The sequence below is a fragment of the Lissotriton vulgaris genome, chromosome 7 (genome assembly GCF_964263255.1).
Source record: "Lissotriton vulgaris chromosome 7, aLisVul1.2, whole genome shotgun sequence".
Taxonomy (NCBI): Eukaryota; Metazoa; Chordata; class Amphibia; order Caudata; family Salamandridae; genus Lissotriton; species Lissotriton vulgaris.
In genome coordinates, this window is record NC_141695.1 from 1,300,330,382 (window position 1) to 1,300,347,098 (window position 16,717).

Consider the following 16,717-nt stretch of genomic DNA (forward strand, 5'->3'; position numbering starts at 1 on the left):
TACCAACTATGGAAGACCACCCAGGAGTACCATACCACCGAAACCATCTGACAACGTCCCCCAAACCGCAGCTTCGACTTCTGGTGTTTCTTTTTTAGAAACAGGCCAAACCGTCAACGTCGAACCAGGCGGAGCAGAAGCTCCAAGAGAAAAAACAACTCCAATCGCTCAAGCAACCAGGAGCAAAAAACCGTCGTGATCAACATATCTAAAACGAACTTATCTCAATTACAATTGTCCACCCTTGAACGTGGGACTTCTTTTGTCCCAACATACAATACCTCCGAATTGGAAACTGAGATAAGTTTATATAAATTCATGCAGACCTTGAGACTCCGACACTTTTTTTCTAATGTGTGTCCTCCAACAAGTACACCCATACGACATGCGTGTAAAGAGTTAAGAAGTAAAAGCACATTTGTGGCTCCTGTTAGTCACAAAATACTTGACTCTTTTGAAACCATCACTTTGAATTCCATCAGAGACAACTTCAAAAAACCCCACTCTAAGTATAACAACTTCAAACTTAAGGAATCTAGAGCACTCAACCAAATTGTCAACAATCCGGATATTACGTGCTGTAAAGCTGATAAAGGCGGCGCACTTGTTGTCATGGACAGTGACCTCTACCACACTAGTGTAAGCGAACATGTCAGTGACAAGAATCTTTACATGAAATTACCCAATGATCCAACTGGAGTTTTTGCCAATACGCTCAAAGTCATTCTGGATAAGGCACTCACTATGGGAACGATTACGGACAAGGACCACAAATACCTTACTCAACCTCATCCCAAATGCCCTAGCATTCATATGCTCCCCAAAATCCACAAGGATTTACACAAGCCACCGTTTCGTCCCATCGTTTCAACGAAAAACTCCATCCATGAGCCCACTGGCAAGTTCATTGACCTTTACCTACAAGACATTGTTACATCTATGTCTACTTACCTACGTGACACAACTGACTTTCTGAACCGCCTCCAACAGGTCACCATTGAACCGGATAAAGTACATACTCTGGTAACCATTGACGTATGTGCTCTGTACACATCGATTCCGCACAACAGGGGCTTGGAAGCCATAGAATCCTTTCTACTCCACCACCCCATCGATGACACTTTGAAAGTTCTGATACTTGAACTCCTACAGTTTACTTTGTACCACAGTTACTTTTCATACAACAATGAATTTTATCTTCAACTCGTTGGAACATCAATGGGAAATTGTGCTGCTCCCAGCTATGCCAACCTGTTTATGCACCGGATGGAACTAGACCACATCTTGAGTCACAATAAATGGATCAACAACATCCTTACCCTATGGAGGTACATAGATGACATTTTCCTTATCTGGATTGGTCAACCTAATGACATTTTGGAATTTTTGAAACACATAAACTCTCTGGATGACCACATAAAGTTTACTCACACCATCAGTCCACACCGTTTGCCTTTTCTGGATGTCCTGGTCACATTACACGACAACAAACTGACAACCAATCTATTCGTCAAAGCCACGGACAGGAACAACGCTTTAATGTTCACCAGCTGCCATCCAACACCACTCAAGACACATTTGCCGTACTCTCAGCTTTTAAGGGCCAAAAGAATCTGTTCAGAATCAGAAGCCTATGAAAGATCAGAAGAAAAGATACTACAGAAGTACAGAGACAGAAAATACCCTGAGGTTACATTACAAGCAGCAAAAACCCGAGTGGCCACCAAAACCCGGGCGGAACTCCTAAGAACCAACATCAGATTAACTGGCGAACAAAGACCGGTTTTCGTTTCCAAGTACTCTACCAGAAGTAAGGCCATCAAGAACATCATTCTTAAGAGTTGGGATATGATTCGTTTTGAACCAGACTTTCAGGGCATTTTCAACACCAGACCACTCTTTGCATACCAGAGAGCCAAAAACATAAAGAACATTCTTGAGACTGAACCCATTGATATTTCCGCTAATTACTCTGGCACTATACCGTGCCACAACTGCAGTCATTGTCACAATATAATTCCAGGCAACACCTTCAACCATCCATCATCAGGAAAAGCCATCAAATTGAGAACCAACGCCACCTGTGACTCCATGAATCTAGTGTATCTACTCAAATGCCCGTGCGGACTGCCTTATGTAGGCAAAACCGAACGAAAGATCAAAATTCGCTTAACCGAACACAAAAGTACTATCAGGAACAGATCAACAAAAGCACCTTTGGCCGCTCACTTCATTACAAACCACCACAACGTGAGCCAACTGAAGTTCCTTGTTTTGGAGGTTGTCCCACTGAAAGCAGGAGTTGATAACAAGAAACTACTACTCCAAAGGGAAACAGTGTGGATCAAGAGACTTGATGCCTGCCAACCCAAGGGGCTTAACGAAAGACTTGAATACAGTTGTTTCTTATAGATAATCGTTGTTCTAACATACATGCATTCACCTTAATTTTGTCTGAAGCTACATGCCAATTTTCTGTTTTTTCGTGTCTCCACCATCCCTATACCTTTCACTTTTTCTTTCCACGCTGTTCTCTTGCTGCAACTCCATGCTTCTGTTATTTACCTGATTTTTTACACTCAGCTCTCTCTTGATCCATAATCTTTTTGGTACTATTTTCCCCAACCCCTGGTTTTTTGACACTCTCTTTACCCGTTTTACCTTTCTTTTCTTCCCCATTGACCACCTCTTTTTACCCTCCTGTTTGCCTTCATTCATTTATTGTCATGTTAGTGATGCCACTACTGTGTACGTATACCATTTTGAGCCCACTCTAAGATGGCCGCCACTGTTGAGTTCGAGTGTTTTGTATTCACACGCTAATATTTAATTCACTCTTTATTTGAAGCGCAAGCGTATCCTATGTTTTATAATATCACACTGTGTATTTCATGAGGTTTCTAACACAATTGAGAATTTACTGATAAGATATTTTCACCCGTGAGTCCGTTGTTTATTTTTACGGCTGTATATTTACTTCCGCATTACTCTTGCTCGTTTACTAACCTCCGGCAACTCGGCATTACGTGCGTTGCTACACTGACCCATCGGTAAGCTTACACCCGTTTCACCCCCATTCGTAAGGTTGTTTCTTTAGCATGTGCCTTGTTAAGATGGTTCACTTGACCATTTTTGATTCCAGTATTTCCATTTGTTTTTTAAAACAAGTTCTGTATGCACCTAATGGGTTTCAGGTCTACCAGGTCTTTTCCGTTTTCCCCTGTGACACGGTGGTTCTCTCTTATTCACTCTGAGGTTATCTTTAACTTTGGACGGCACGGCATGATCGATTTTGGTTCATTTTCTACACTTTTTTTACACAGTGGTCCTTTCTCTCTATCGCTAATTAACGCATGTATTTTTCATTTCACCCACACTGAACGTTTTTTTAACCCGTGGTTGCGAGCTCTCCTTCCTGACATCGATTCATTTACTTGCAGATTCTTTGCTATCCCCTGACGAAGGGCCCCGCCCGAAATGCATAGGGATGATGCATAGATCTTTGGATGTTGTTTAATCGCTTTCCTTAATGCTTCGTTTCACAAAGGAGTTACTATGAAGATTTAATATGTGACCCACTAAATAAATGAACTTTCAAAAAAGATTACCACGACTACACTTGTTTGAACTACATGAAACTTACTGATGAAATTATAATTTAGGAGCTCACCCTCCAACCGGAGTGCCCTCGGAAACAGTGCAAGCCACCCTTGCACTCCTTCGTTTTTCGTTCAAGCTTCAGTCCTCACCGGCCGGAAGGGACTATTTCCTGGCACCCTAAAATACTTACAATCTGTTTACTCCATTATCTTGATGAACATTTTATACCACGAGTGCCGCCATCTCCCATTACTTTTGATTATCAACGTACCTCTGGCCACGTTTGGCGGGCACCGACTGTTGAACCATGTCTTATGAAGAAATTGCAAGCACCACAGCCAATCGGGCTGATACATTTGGGTTTTCCCAAGACGAAACTACCCGCATTTACGCTTTGATTCAGGAAGCAGACCCCTCATCCACGAGCGCTTTCTCCAACCCCAGTATGTTGAGACAACTATTATATACCTCTAAGAGAAGCATCAACCAACGCCTACACGCTGGAACTCTAATTAGATACCACAAAGATCAACGTATCCCTAGAGGATTACGAATTGCCTTGAAGCCTACCCTCTGTCGGAACAACCCGAAATTCACGGAACGATGGTACACCATCCTCAACCGTTGTTCACTGGATTTGATTCTTCTCATAGTTGAAGAACTCTCAAAAGTCATCGATGATTTAGACAAAGAAATCACACAAATCTCACGTAACCTAGAGAACAACATGTCCAAAGAAGACCTTGACAAATCTCTCGCCGACATCAACATTCAATTGGACAAGTATACGAAAGAGATAAATGATAGAAAAATCAGAAAATATAGACGTGACACCATGGACTATAAACTGGGTGAGGTTTATAGTTGGGCAGAAGTCTATGCCCAACGCAGACAACAAAAACCGTATAATAATCCGTCCTCGGACGAAGGGAGCTCTACAGATGGTTCGACTTCACAAAGAGGGAATACCAACTATGGAAGACCACCCAGGAGTACCATACCACCGAAACCATCTGACAACGTCCCCCAAACCGCAGCTTCGACTTCTGGTGTTTCTTTTTTAGAAACAGGCCAAACCGTCAACGTCGAACCAGGCGGAGCAGAAGCTCCAAGAGAAAAAACAACTCCAATCGCTCAAGCAACCAGGAGCAAAAAACCCTCGTGATCAACATATCTAAAACGAACTTATCTCAATTACAATTGTCCACCCTTGAACGTGGGACTTCTTTTGTCCCAACATACAATACCTCAGAATTGGAAACTGAGATAAGTTTATATAAATTCATGCGGACCTTGAGACTCCGACACTTTTTTTCTAATGTGTGTCCTCCAACAAGTACACCCATACGACATGCGTGTAAAGAGTTAAGAAGTAAAAGCACATTTGTGGCTCCTGTTAGTCACAAAATACTTGACTCTTTTGAAACCATCACTTTGAATTCCATCAGAGACAACTTCAAAAAACCCCACTCTAAGTATAACAACTTCAAACTTAAGGAATCTAGAGCACTCAACCAAATTGTCAACAATCCGGATATTACGTGCTGTAAAGCTGATAAAGGCGGCACACTTGTTGTCATGGACAGTGACCTCTACCACACTAGTGTAAGCGAACATGTCAGTGACAAGAATCTTTACATGAAATTACCCAATGATCCAACTGGAGTTTTTGCCAATACGCTCAAAGTCATTCTGGATAAGGCACTCACTATGGGAACGATTACGGACAAGGACCACAAATACCTTACTCAACCTCATCCCAAATGCCCTAGCATTCATATGCTCCCCAAAATCCACAAGGATTTACACAAGCCACCGTTTCGTCCCATCGTTTCAACGAAAAACTCCATCCATGAGCCCACTGGCAAGTTCATTGACCTTTACCTACAAGACATTGTTACATCTATGTCTACTTACCTACGTGACACAACTGACTTTCTGAACCGCCTCCAACAGGTCACCATTGAACCGGATAAAGTACATACTCTGGTAACCATTGACGTATGTGCTCTGTACACATCGATTCCGCACAACAGGGGCTTGGAAGCCATAGAATCCTTTCTACTCCACCACCCCATCGATGACACTTTGAAAGTTCTGATACTTGAACTCCTACAGTTTACTTTGTACCACAGTTACTTTTCATACAACAATGAATTTTATCTTCAACTCGTTGAAACATCAATGGGAAATTGTGCTGCTCCCAGCTATGCCAACCTGTTTATGCACCGGATGGAACTAGACCACATCTTGAGTCACAATAAATGGATCAACAACATCCTTACCCTATGGAGGTACATAGATGACATTTTCCTTATCTGGATTGGTCAACCTAATGAAATTTTGGAATTTTTGAAACACATAAACTCTCTGGATGACCACATAAAGTTTACTCACACCATCAGTCCACACAGTTTGCCTTTTCTGAATGTCCTGGTCACATTACACGACAACAAACTGACAACCAATCTATTCGTCAAAGCCACGGACAGGAACAACGCTTTAATGTTCACCAGCTGCCATCCAACACCACTCAAGACACATTTGCCGTACTCTCAGCTTTTAAGGGCCAAAAGAATCTGTTCAGAATCAGAAGCCTATGAAAGATCAGAAGAAAAGATACTACAGAAGTACAGAGACAGAAAATACCCTGAGGTTACATTACAAGCAGCAAAAACCCGAGTGGCCACCAAAACCCGGGCGGAACTCCTAAGAACCAACATCAGATTAACTGGCGAACAAAGACCGGTTTTCGTTTCCAAGTACTCTACCAGAAGTAAGGCCATCAAGAACATCATTCTTAAGAGTTGGGATATGATTCGTTTTGAACCAGACTTTCAGGGCATTTTCAACACCAGACAACTCTTTGCATACCAGAGAGCCAAAAACATAAAGAACATTCTTGAGACTGAACCCATTGATATTTCCACTAACTACTCTGGCACTATACCGTGCCACAACTGCAGTCATTGTCACAATATAATTCCAGGCAACACCTTCAACCATCCATCATCAGGAAAAGCCATCAAATTGAGAACCAACGCTACCTGTGACTCCATGAATCTAGTGTATCTACTCAAATGCCCGTGCGGACTGCCTTATGTAGGCAAAACCGAACGAAAGATCAAAGTTCGCTTAACCGAACACAAAAGTACTATCAGGAACAGATCAACAAAAGCACCTTTGGCCGCTCACTTCATTACAAACCACCACAACGTGAGCCAACTGAAGTTCCTTGTTTTGGAGGTTGTCCCACTGAAAGCAGGCGTTGATAACAAGAAACTACTACGCCAAAGGGAAACAGTGTGGATCAAGAGACTTGATGCCTGCCAGCCCAAGGGGCTTAACGACAGACTTGAATACAGTTGTTTCTTATAGATAATCGTTGTTCTAACATACATGCATTCACCTTAATTTTGTCTGAAGCTACATGCCAATTTTCTGTTTTTTCGTGTCTCCACCATCCCTATACCTTTCACTTTTTCTATCCACGCTGTTCTCTTGCTGCAACTCCATGCTTCTGTTATTTACCTGATTTTTTACACTCAGCTCTCTCTTGATCCATAATCTTTTTGGTACTATTTTCCCCAACCCCTGGTTTTTTGACACTCTCTTTACCCATTTTACCTTTCTTTTCTTCCCCATTGACCACCTCTTTTTACCCTCCTGTTTGCCTTCATTCATTTATTGTCATGTTAGTGATGCCACTACTGTGTACGTATACCATTTTGAGCCCACTCTAAGATGGCCGCCACTGTTGAGTTCGAGTGTTTTGTATTCACACGCTAATATTTAATTCACTCTTTATTTGAAGCGCAAGCTTATCCTATGTTTTATAATATCACACTGTGTATTTCATGAGGTTTCTAACACGATTGAGAATTTACTGATAAGATATTTTCACCCGTGAGTCCGTTGTTTATTTTTACGGCTGTATATTTACTTCCGCATTACTCTTGCTCGTTTACTAACCTCCGGCAACTCGGCATTACGCGCGTTGCTAAACTGACCCATCGGTAAGCTTACACCCGTTTCACCCCCATTCGTAAGGTTGTTTCTTTAGCATGTGCCTTGTTAAGATTGTTCACTCGACCATTTTTGATTCCAGTATTTCTATTTGTTTTTTAAAACAAGTTCTGTATGCACGTAATGGGTTTCGGGTCTACCAGGTCTTTTCCGTTTTCCCCTGTGACACGGTGGTTCTCTCTTATTCACTCTGAGGTTATCTTTAACTTTGGACGGCACGGCATGGTCAATTTTGGTTCATTTTCTACACTTTTTTTACACGGTGGTCCTTTCTCTCTATCGCTAATTAACGCATGTATTTTTCATTTCACCCACACTGAACGTTTTTTTAACCCGTGGTTGCGAGCTCTCCTTCCTGACATCGATTCATTTACTTGCAGATTCTTTGCTATCCCCTGACGAAGGGCCCCGCCCGAAATGCATAGGGATGATGCATAGATCTATGGATGTTGTTTAATCGCTTTCCTTAATGCTTCGTTTCACAAAGGAGTTACTATGAAGATTTAATATGTGACCCACTAAATAAATGAACTTTCAAAAAAGATTACCACGACTACACTTGTTTGAACTACATGAAACTTACTGATGAAATTATAATTTAGGAGCTCACCCTCCAACCGGAGTGCCCTCGGAAACAGTGCAAGCCACCCTTGCACTCCTTCGTTTTTCGTAGAGTAGAATACCACACAGTGGAGTGCAAAGAGTTCAGTGGCTCAGAACACACAATCTGATTAGCTGGCATGCTACTTCCTTAAAAGTCCAAACATGCAATTTGATTGGCTGGCTGTAACATGAAGAGAAAGTTTTGCAGACCATTTTATGACTCAGGGACTCGGTCCATTTGTGTGTATGAATAAATAAAAATAAAGAATAAGGGCAATGGGTATGGGTTCCTGTCCCACTGATCCATGCTGGGGTGCCAGGGAAACATCCCCTGCTGTCAAATTAAAAAGAAAGTGCAAGTGTGGCAGGATTTGGCAGTCCACAGGTCAGGCCCTCCATCCCATCCCACTCTGTGTATGACCAAAATATGGGGTTGACTGCCCACAGGGGTTAGGTGCAGTACCTGGCAGCAGACCAGGGCTTGCAGCTAACCCCACGGTACAATGACCAAAGGCTGTGCGTGGCGAGGGATAGGCCTAATTAGGTATGGTAATAAAATATAACTTTATGTTAAAAAGCCTAGAAACTCACTGAAAAAACAAAGGTTAAAGTGAGGCTTTATATTATAGTTAGGTAGGGTAATAATATCTTACTTTACATTAAAAAAATCCTAAAGATTCAACAAAGATACCAAAGGTTAAAGTGAAGCTATAGTTAGGTGAAAATGTCAGTTAATACGTAATGTTTAAACACAAAATACTTTGAAAATTCCTAATTATATTTAACTGAAGTAACTATAGCCTTCCCCCTATCTATGCACTGTTTATTACCACACATAATACATCATTAATGACATTTTCTATGACATCATTGATAATATCAATCTGAAATTACATCTTTGATAAAAACACTGTGCATGGCTGGCATCACCGAATCCTGTAATGGTGACTGCAACATTTCTCTTCCTGTTGCAGTCAACTAATTAGAGTGTGAGCTTCCATGGGGTTCATGGGAGAGGCAGCAAATGGGAAAAAAGCCCTCCACCCGCCAGAAAATCAGATTGCTCTTTTATTTAAAGTTGCATGCCCATGGGACTCCTGCCAGAGTCACGAGTACCCAACCATCCAGATATACATACATTTTGAACCTTCATTTCTCAACAAGTACTTAAGCACACTTTTGATGTACCTACATTTAATGATAAATATGTTTTTGTGAAGTTCATATTACTCATTGCTAGGTGTAGTGACCTTGATGATATAGCAATAGTCTATACTCTGCACTCAATTTTAGTAGTGTCAATAATTTGTCACTCTATAATATGATATACAAAATTTCTCTTGTACTTATCGAGCTCCAGTGCTATTCTGTGGAAAGACAGGGCCTCATTTACAAGCAATGACTGATCGCAGATCCTTCTTGCTTTCAACAAATTATGCAGCAGCTGCACAAGCTCCTGTAAGTAAGACCCATAGGACTTTCTTACAGGGAGCTTACTCTGCCGCTGTGTCATTTTTTTTTTACACAGCTTTCATTGCTCTATATTTACAAGGTGAAGCATCCAGGATGATGTGTCACTTTTCATCAGCCTGCATCATTTACTTTCTTTGTCAGAATCGGCTGCATGACGTTAGTTTTAATATATGCCCAATAGGCGTGCCCACTTAAAATCCCCTGTAAAACTGACACAGTGGTATTTATGACTTTTTCCCAAAGTGACGTAGCGTAGAAAGGCGGGTCGCTGAGCTAGAGTTACATCAAAATTCCTATGCCTCTAAATCCCAGGCGTAGGAATGATGATTTGGCTGTTTCAGATGAATTTGACCAGCTCAAGTGACTTTAAACAATGTAACCTGCAATTAAGTTCCATACCCTAAACAGGAAAGTGCACAAATAAGGTAAGTAATACAGTAAATCACACATCACACAACAATAATGACGTATGTCACACATACCTGGGCATAATGGTACGCATAAGTACATTATGCCCACTTGTATGTGTGATATCCTGGAACAATGTAATAGAGTGCAAGATTAATTTTTCAATATGTCAATATGTCAAAAAGTCTTTATTTCGATTTACATCATAAAAGACATGCTAGCAGCCATATAAAACCAACATCAAGTGAATCAATACGGTCATAATATCACCATAAAATCCATACAATAAAATTCGATGCTAGGAATGTACATATTACTAAAATTAATAAATATATATTCATAGTTTTAAAAAGGTATTAAATACAATGAAAAGACTTGACAATTTATACAGTATAATAATAAAAAAAAGAAATAGGAGACAATAATGATAAATAGGGGCATGTACTCCTCCCGAAAGACTAGGGAGTGATGGTCTTCCCACTTCCACATAGCTATACAACGGACAATGGGGCCAGACACGGGGAACTCCTACCCCGAATAATTCAAGCCCAGCTAATAAATTTGGCTACCCCAGTCACTACTAGGTTAGAAGTATCAGTTTTCAAAATTCTACTAGCTATTTGGGCAGATCTTGTGCCCAGCAGACTACAAACTGGGCGCAACCACTTCTGCCTCGGGGCACGATACTGGGGGCAAACAAAGAGGAAATGATGTAACGTTTCCTCCTGATCCAAGCAGAACAAGCAGTTACTACTGCCCCCACTTCCCCAAGACTTGGTTAAACCCCTTACGGGCAAAGAACCAGCTCTAAATTGGTGAAAGAGCTTGCGATTCAAAGTCTTGGATGAATTTTTCACCTTTTGACAATCTTTACACTGGTCCTCATACAGTAGGCTACTTGTGTGAGTCAAAACTGACACATCTCCTCATTTTTGCTGTAGTTGAGTCCATTTTACGACCATCTATAGCAATGCACCACTTTTGGGCCGGATGCCGTGCCGCATCCTTCCCAGGGATACCTTAGAATTTCTGACGCTTCCTTGGGACTTTGCGCCATGGAGCCCCGTATTGTAAATAGGGTACATCTATGGCGTTCGCAAGGATTTTTCACGCAGGTGCAAGAAATTTTGACCCATTGCTGCCTTGGTGAATCGATGCATCATTTCTTGTAAATGAGACCCACAGTTTCTAAATGAGGAACAACCAGCATATTGTGTGAATTCTTAGGATTGAGAGGTTGTGGTATCTATTGAGAATTTCTACGGATGTAGTAATAAACACATTTCTGCAGATGCCAACAGAGCATAGGTTTTGGCATGTAAAAGGTGACTATAATATGTGACTATTCTCTCACATATACGTTACAATGATGCAATTGATCGGATTTTCAGGATGGTAAGTGAATGTTCAACATGTATGTTGGTAACAATTGTCCACTCTTATGGGAGCACCTCAGACGTAATTCCTAAAGTACATAAAATAGAAGGTATATAGAATAAGAAATTACTGGTGTCATTCCCTTTGGGATTATTTATTTTGGTATTTTGGATGATAGTTCTGTGATTTTATTGGGAAAGACAGGAGAATACTGTCTGTATCATTAAAAGTTCTTTGCATCGGTGCCTTTTGAGCACCAAACTTGACATTGCTGATTTTTTATTAGATCTAAAATACAGACATCGGTTTGTACATATAGCTCCCAGGTACTAGTGGATTATGACTGATTATTGTTGCTTACAGTTTCGAGGTTACTGGCAATAATGCGGCAAAGGCCAGCTGTGTTCATGATGCGGCAAAAGTGCATCCCTTTCTATTTGACTGTCGTTACAGCGACCACACTTCACACTGAAAAATCTGTTTCACCAACCATGACAATGAAATGACTTACCATGATATTGATCTAGCTCTAGTGCCTCCAAATGCAAAGGCTGGAGCTCCAATCCTATGTCTACTTATTTGAGGTCATGAGAAGTCTAGGTATTTGTCATGTTGGTATGGAGGTCTGTTACTGTATTTTGTGTTGATTTGGAAATGAGAGTTTAAGGGTATGGCTCGTGTATCACATAGTGCTGTTGACATTACCCTCAAGTGATTAATTTTATGCAAAAAGACAGGACGTGCATGAGGGAAAAAATAGATATCTACTGCAAGGAAACGTTTCCTTGCTCCTAGTCTATGAATGGCAATACTTCAAAGGTGGCATGTACATGAATGTCTGTATTTCTTTAGCTCATTTCGATAGTTTGAGTACATCAAGGACAAAGATATTTGCTGTTCACTGCACACAAAATGCAGATTCCTCACTGACAAACATATTGACATAAATTGCAATTAATCGGACACTGCCTCACTGCATAGCGTTTTCTTTTTGAAATATTTTAGGAGGTTTCTCTTCCACCATCGACTACCGCCTGCATCTGGACTCGGTGCGTTTGAACAGTCGAGCTGTGTTTAACACCAAGAATCAATTTCTAAACAAGACAATGAGGATCGGCATCGAAAGGCGTTGTGAGGACTATGATGTGTACCTGCCTGTGAGTGAGCATTTCCTTTTCTTCATTTTTCATGTTTATATTTGAGCTTTAAAATATTGAGACTTGAGTATGCTGTAGAGAAGAATTTATTAGAGAATGCAAGCCATGCACTAGTCAATGTAGCATTCAATAGCCTCAATGAAGGTAACATTGCATGGAGAATATTAACTACTGCAGAACTGATCAAGAGAGAGATGGCCTTTAGAATTTAAGGTCCTTGTGGCCTGCACAGGGGAAGCCACTAGGTTTTTCCTAACCTCAAGATGGAGCAACTATGCAAAAGTACTATTCAAAATAGGGGAGAACTAGCTTTATTTTTGTGATTCACATCCAATCAGTTTATCTAGGACTGGTACTCCCTTCTAAGAATGACACTTGTTTCTTGGAAGAAAGGTCTTCAGACTACTGAAAGGCAAATACTGGGTGTGTGGAAACTACTGCATATAACAAATGCACTGGAAACGTTTACTAGCTTTTAACAGAAGCCTACCTGACCTGCATAACTGCTTACCTAGCTTTTAATAATGTACAGTTTCATCTGGACCAAAAGTTAGTAACATTAGGTATGTAAAAATAAATATTGGATTACCTTGCATTTTTGACTCAAAGCAAAACCCAGATCTTGAGTTCTCTTGCACGGTGCCAATTGATACCTCAATATATCCAACTTGTTGAAACAGCATGTGTGAGTGAGGAGCTCGATCTAAAGACACGTTCCTTATTGGTGAATACTGCTTTTCTAAGAAAGTAGCTGCATTATTCAGATTCAGGATCAGATGAATAGGGTTGCACATGCACATAGTATCGGATAAGAACTTAATACAAGAGGTTGAGCGTAGCTCAAAGAAGAGCATAATAAAACTATCTACTCACTAACCTGATAATCAACAGAAAATGTAATTCTTTATTCTGTTCAGATGTTGCTTCTCTCCTTCCAAAAATATCAACTCAGATTTCCTTCAATTTGTTTCATATGTTCTCTTGAAGGGACATTGACAAATACGTTAACTTATTGTTTTGCCTTCTTCCGAGGGTGGACAGAAGTTGATGGAATATTTGGAACTATTATTTTAATCATTTACTTCTACAATGCAATGAAGAGGCTACATCAGAGTACTGGGAAATCCAATATGACAAACACGTGGGACAGAGGAGGATAAGAAAGCTAGCCCATTTGTAGGAACGGGGGGAGAGAAAATAGAGAGGAAGAGGATAACAAATTTGTATCATGTTCATAAGGTAATGAAAACAGAACCAATCATACCTGGAATTGTATTATCAGAAGACACATAGAATGCATGGAGTATAAGGATTTGAACTACATTGTGACTTCTACATATTCTCTAAAAGTTACGAAGTCTTGGAAAGATTGCCCTCAGTTATCAATTAACAGCAAGTCTTGATATACAATTGTAAAGCAAATCATCACTGAGGTTCAAAGAAGAGACAGGAAGGTAATTATAATACTGAGTAAATCCGCAAACTTGGGGGACCAATACAATTTAATATTGTAAGGCAGTGTTTCTTGAGCTCTGGTCTGAGGTACCCTGGGGATGCAAGGGCTACCCAAGAGGTCGACAACCGGTTTACAAAATTAAATAATATTAAATCTTAGCTATTAAAATAATAAAATATGCACAAATACACAAGCTAAATTGTAAACTTGTTCTATATTTGATTGTGAATTATAGAAAATATAATATCTGAGAATTTGTTTGGTGTATACTTGTTTTTTGTATGTTTGTGTATTGTTTTGAGGTTCAAATTAGGGGTGGGCAGAATTCACAAAGTTGAATTTTGTGGAGTTACCTGAAAACTCTGAGATCCTGCAGAGTTCTGCAAACAGGCAGAAATCAGTATGCTGCGATGCTCGCACAAATTGTTGGTGCCAGGAGATTGTTTCACATTGCAAAATTAGCATGTACCACATTGCGTGGGGCACCAGACGGCGCTGCTTCTTTGCTGCACTTGAGTAGATTTTCTACTCGATCTGCAGCTTTCACACCACGAACGGTCGCAACCGCCCGCATTGAGAAAAAACACTGGGTGCCCTCCTAGTGGGGATGACAAATGCAAAAAGAAGAATTGATGGACAGAATGCAGAACAATGTCATACATTCACCCCAGTACAGAGATCTGGGCCTGAATCGACCGTTTTTTTGCTCTCCATGCCATTCCAGTTTGGACCCAGCCATATGCAAATCAGTCTTGACCCTGCGCCCAATGGGAACAGTCCAGCCCAAACTGCCAGGCCAGGTTCTCCCTGGACTGGAAATAATCATCCTAGGATCGGTTTCGGGCTTTCAGCCCTCGTCAGCCAGAATAGCTTGACTCCAGTGGCAGGGAGAGTACAGGACCCATGTCTCGGCATACCCATCCCACTCGGGGTGACAAATGCAAAAAGAACAATTGATGGACAGAATGCAGAACAATGTCATACCTTCACCCCAGTACAGAGATCTGGGCCTGCTAGTGCCCATAATCTGTGTTCGGGGACGCAATTTCTTGCTCGCGATTGCCATCTTACCATTGGTGAGCCACGAAAGAGAAAAAACTTTGCCATGCAGTGGTTGGCGGAGTTTGCCTGGAACTCTGCAGTACAAGCATAACGCAGTGTGACCATAACTCCACAACCTCTGCCCGAAGAGCATAATTTGTCACCCACCCCTAGTTCAAACTGTAGAATTTGCATAGGCAGGGAATCCCCGCCTTCCAATGAGGACTTAGTGCTGGGCTTTGAATTCCAGTGATGATTCAGTGAGTGTTCACAGAAGTCAAATGGTTAAGAACCGCTGAGAAATAAATAATTAGGTTAATCATCCCTTTGTATATTGACCATTTAATTAATGACTATCTTTCTTTTACCCAGCTTTTGTAGATTTGTAATTCAAAAGACAATACTGCTTGAGTATTTATAAAAAAAAAGTCATAACAGTTCTCCTGGTCCTATTTTGTCCAGGAGGGTTCTAAGCCCCCTTAATTTCAAATTAACAACACATTGTTTTGTTTAAATTTGTTGTTGTTCCTACAGACCAATATTCCAATATTTTTTACAGTAGTTGTCTAATTTTCCTTTTGTTTTAATTGTTTCTAACATTTTTCTTCTACCTTTAATTTATACAATCTTTACTATTATACCTAATGGTTCTATGTTTTTTATTTTTTATTTTATATTTGCTTACTAGTAATATTAATAGACAGTCTGTTTCTTTTAGACATATTACCATTTTAACATCTTTTGATAGTTAATCTAAATTTCTCACACATGAAACAGTATTGCAACTACTAATAATACAATTATTATTAAGAATTTTAAGAATGAGAAGAATAACAATGCAACTGCAATAAAAAAAGAATAACAATAATGTTCCTATGATTAATACTACTTCTATCCCTACTACAATTAATAATAAGAAGTAGACAATGGAATGAGCGTTTATCAAAGTTAAAAACACATCTTTGTCAACTTTGTTTTAATTTAGGATGTGAAGGAGTTTTTGATTTCAGGAATCATTAAAGAAAATGCATGCTTGTTAAGGTCCCTTGTTCATAATCAGGAAAATAAGGTAGAAGTTAAGTTTTGCATTGTGGTACCTCACTTAGGGCGAGAGATACTAAGCATTTTTACGATCACAAATGCTACAATTTAGCGTTGGCAGGTGTAAAAATGCTTTTTCTGACGGATACTTCTGATTGCAGATTACTTACCTTAGAATACTTCCCAGGTGACAGACTAGATCCAGAAGCTTCTCTCAGTAGTGCTCCCACATGCCTCTTAGTGGCACAATGTATCTCCATGTTGGCTCCATACTTTCCGTCAAGTGATGGAGCGCGGTCACATGTAAGCGCCATCCATGTGTGCTGACATAAGTTCCTTTCTTTCTATTCCTTCCGACACACACCTGGAGCAGCACTCCCAATCTTGTCAGTATTAGTTCTAAAACAAATTCCTGTCTGCTAGGAGACAATGACCCCACCCAAGATAGTAGTTTTGAACTATGCTGGTACTGCAGAAAGCAGACTTTGGTTACGGACCCACGTGAGTGTGTCTCTGGTGTCTAGGTTTGGGCCAA

The 16,717-nt window shown here is 40.4% G+C and overlaps 1 protein-coding gene across 1 annotated transcript in view; it reads left to right on the forward strand.

Moving 5' to 3' along the window:
• LOC147703538 (integrin alpha-M-like) overlaps positions 1 to 16,717 on the forward strand; it is a 509,428-nt gene that overhangs the window by 343,918 nt on the left and 148,793 nt on the right. Inside the window, exon 17 of the mRNA XM_086931904.1 lies at positions 12,493 to 12,644. Coding sequence (XP_086788030.1) covers positions 12,493 to 12,644 — 152 coding nt within the window. The remainder of the gene's footprint in view (positions 1 to 12,492; positions 12,645 to 16,717) is intronic.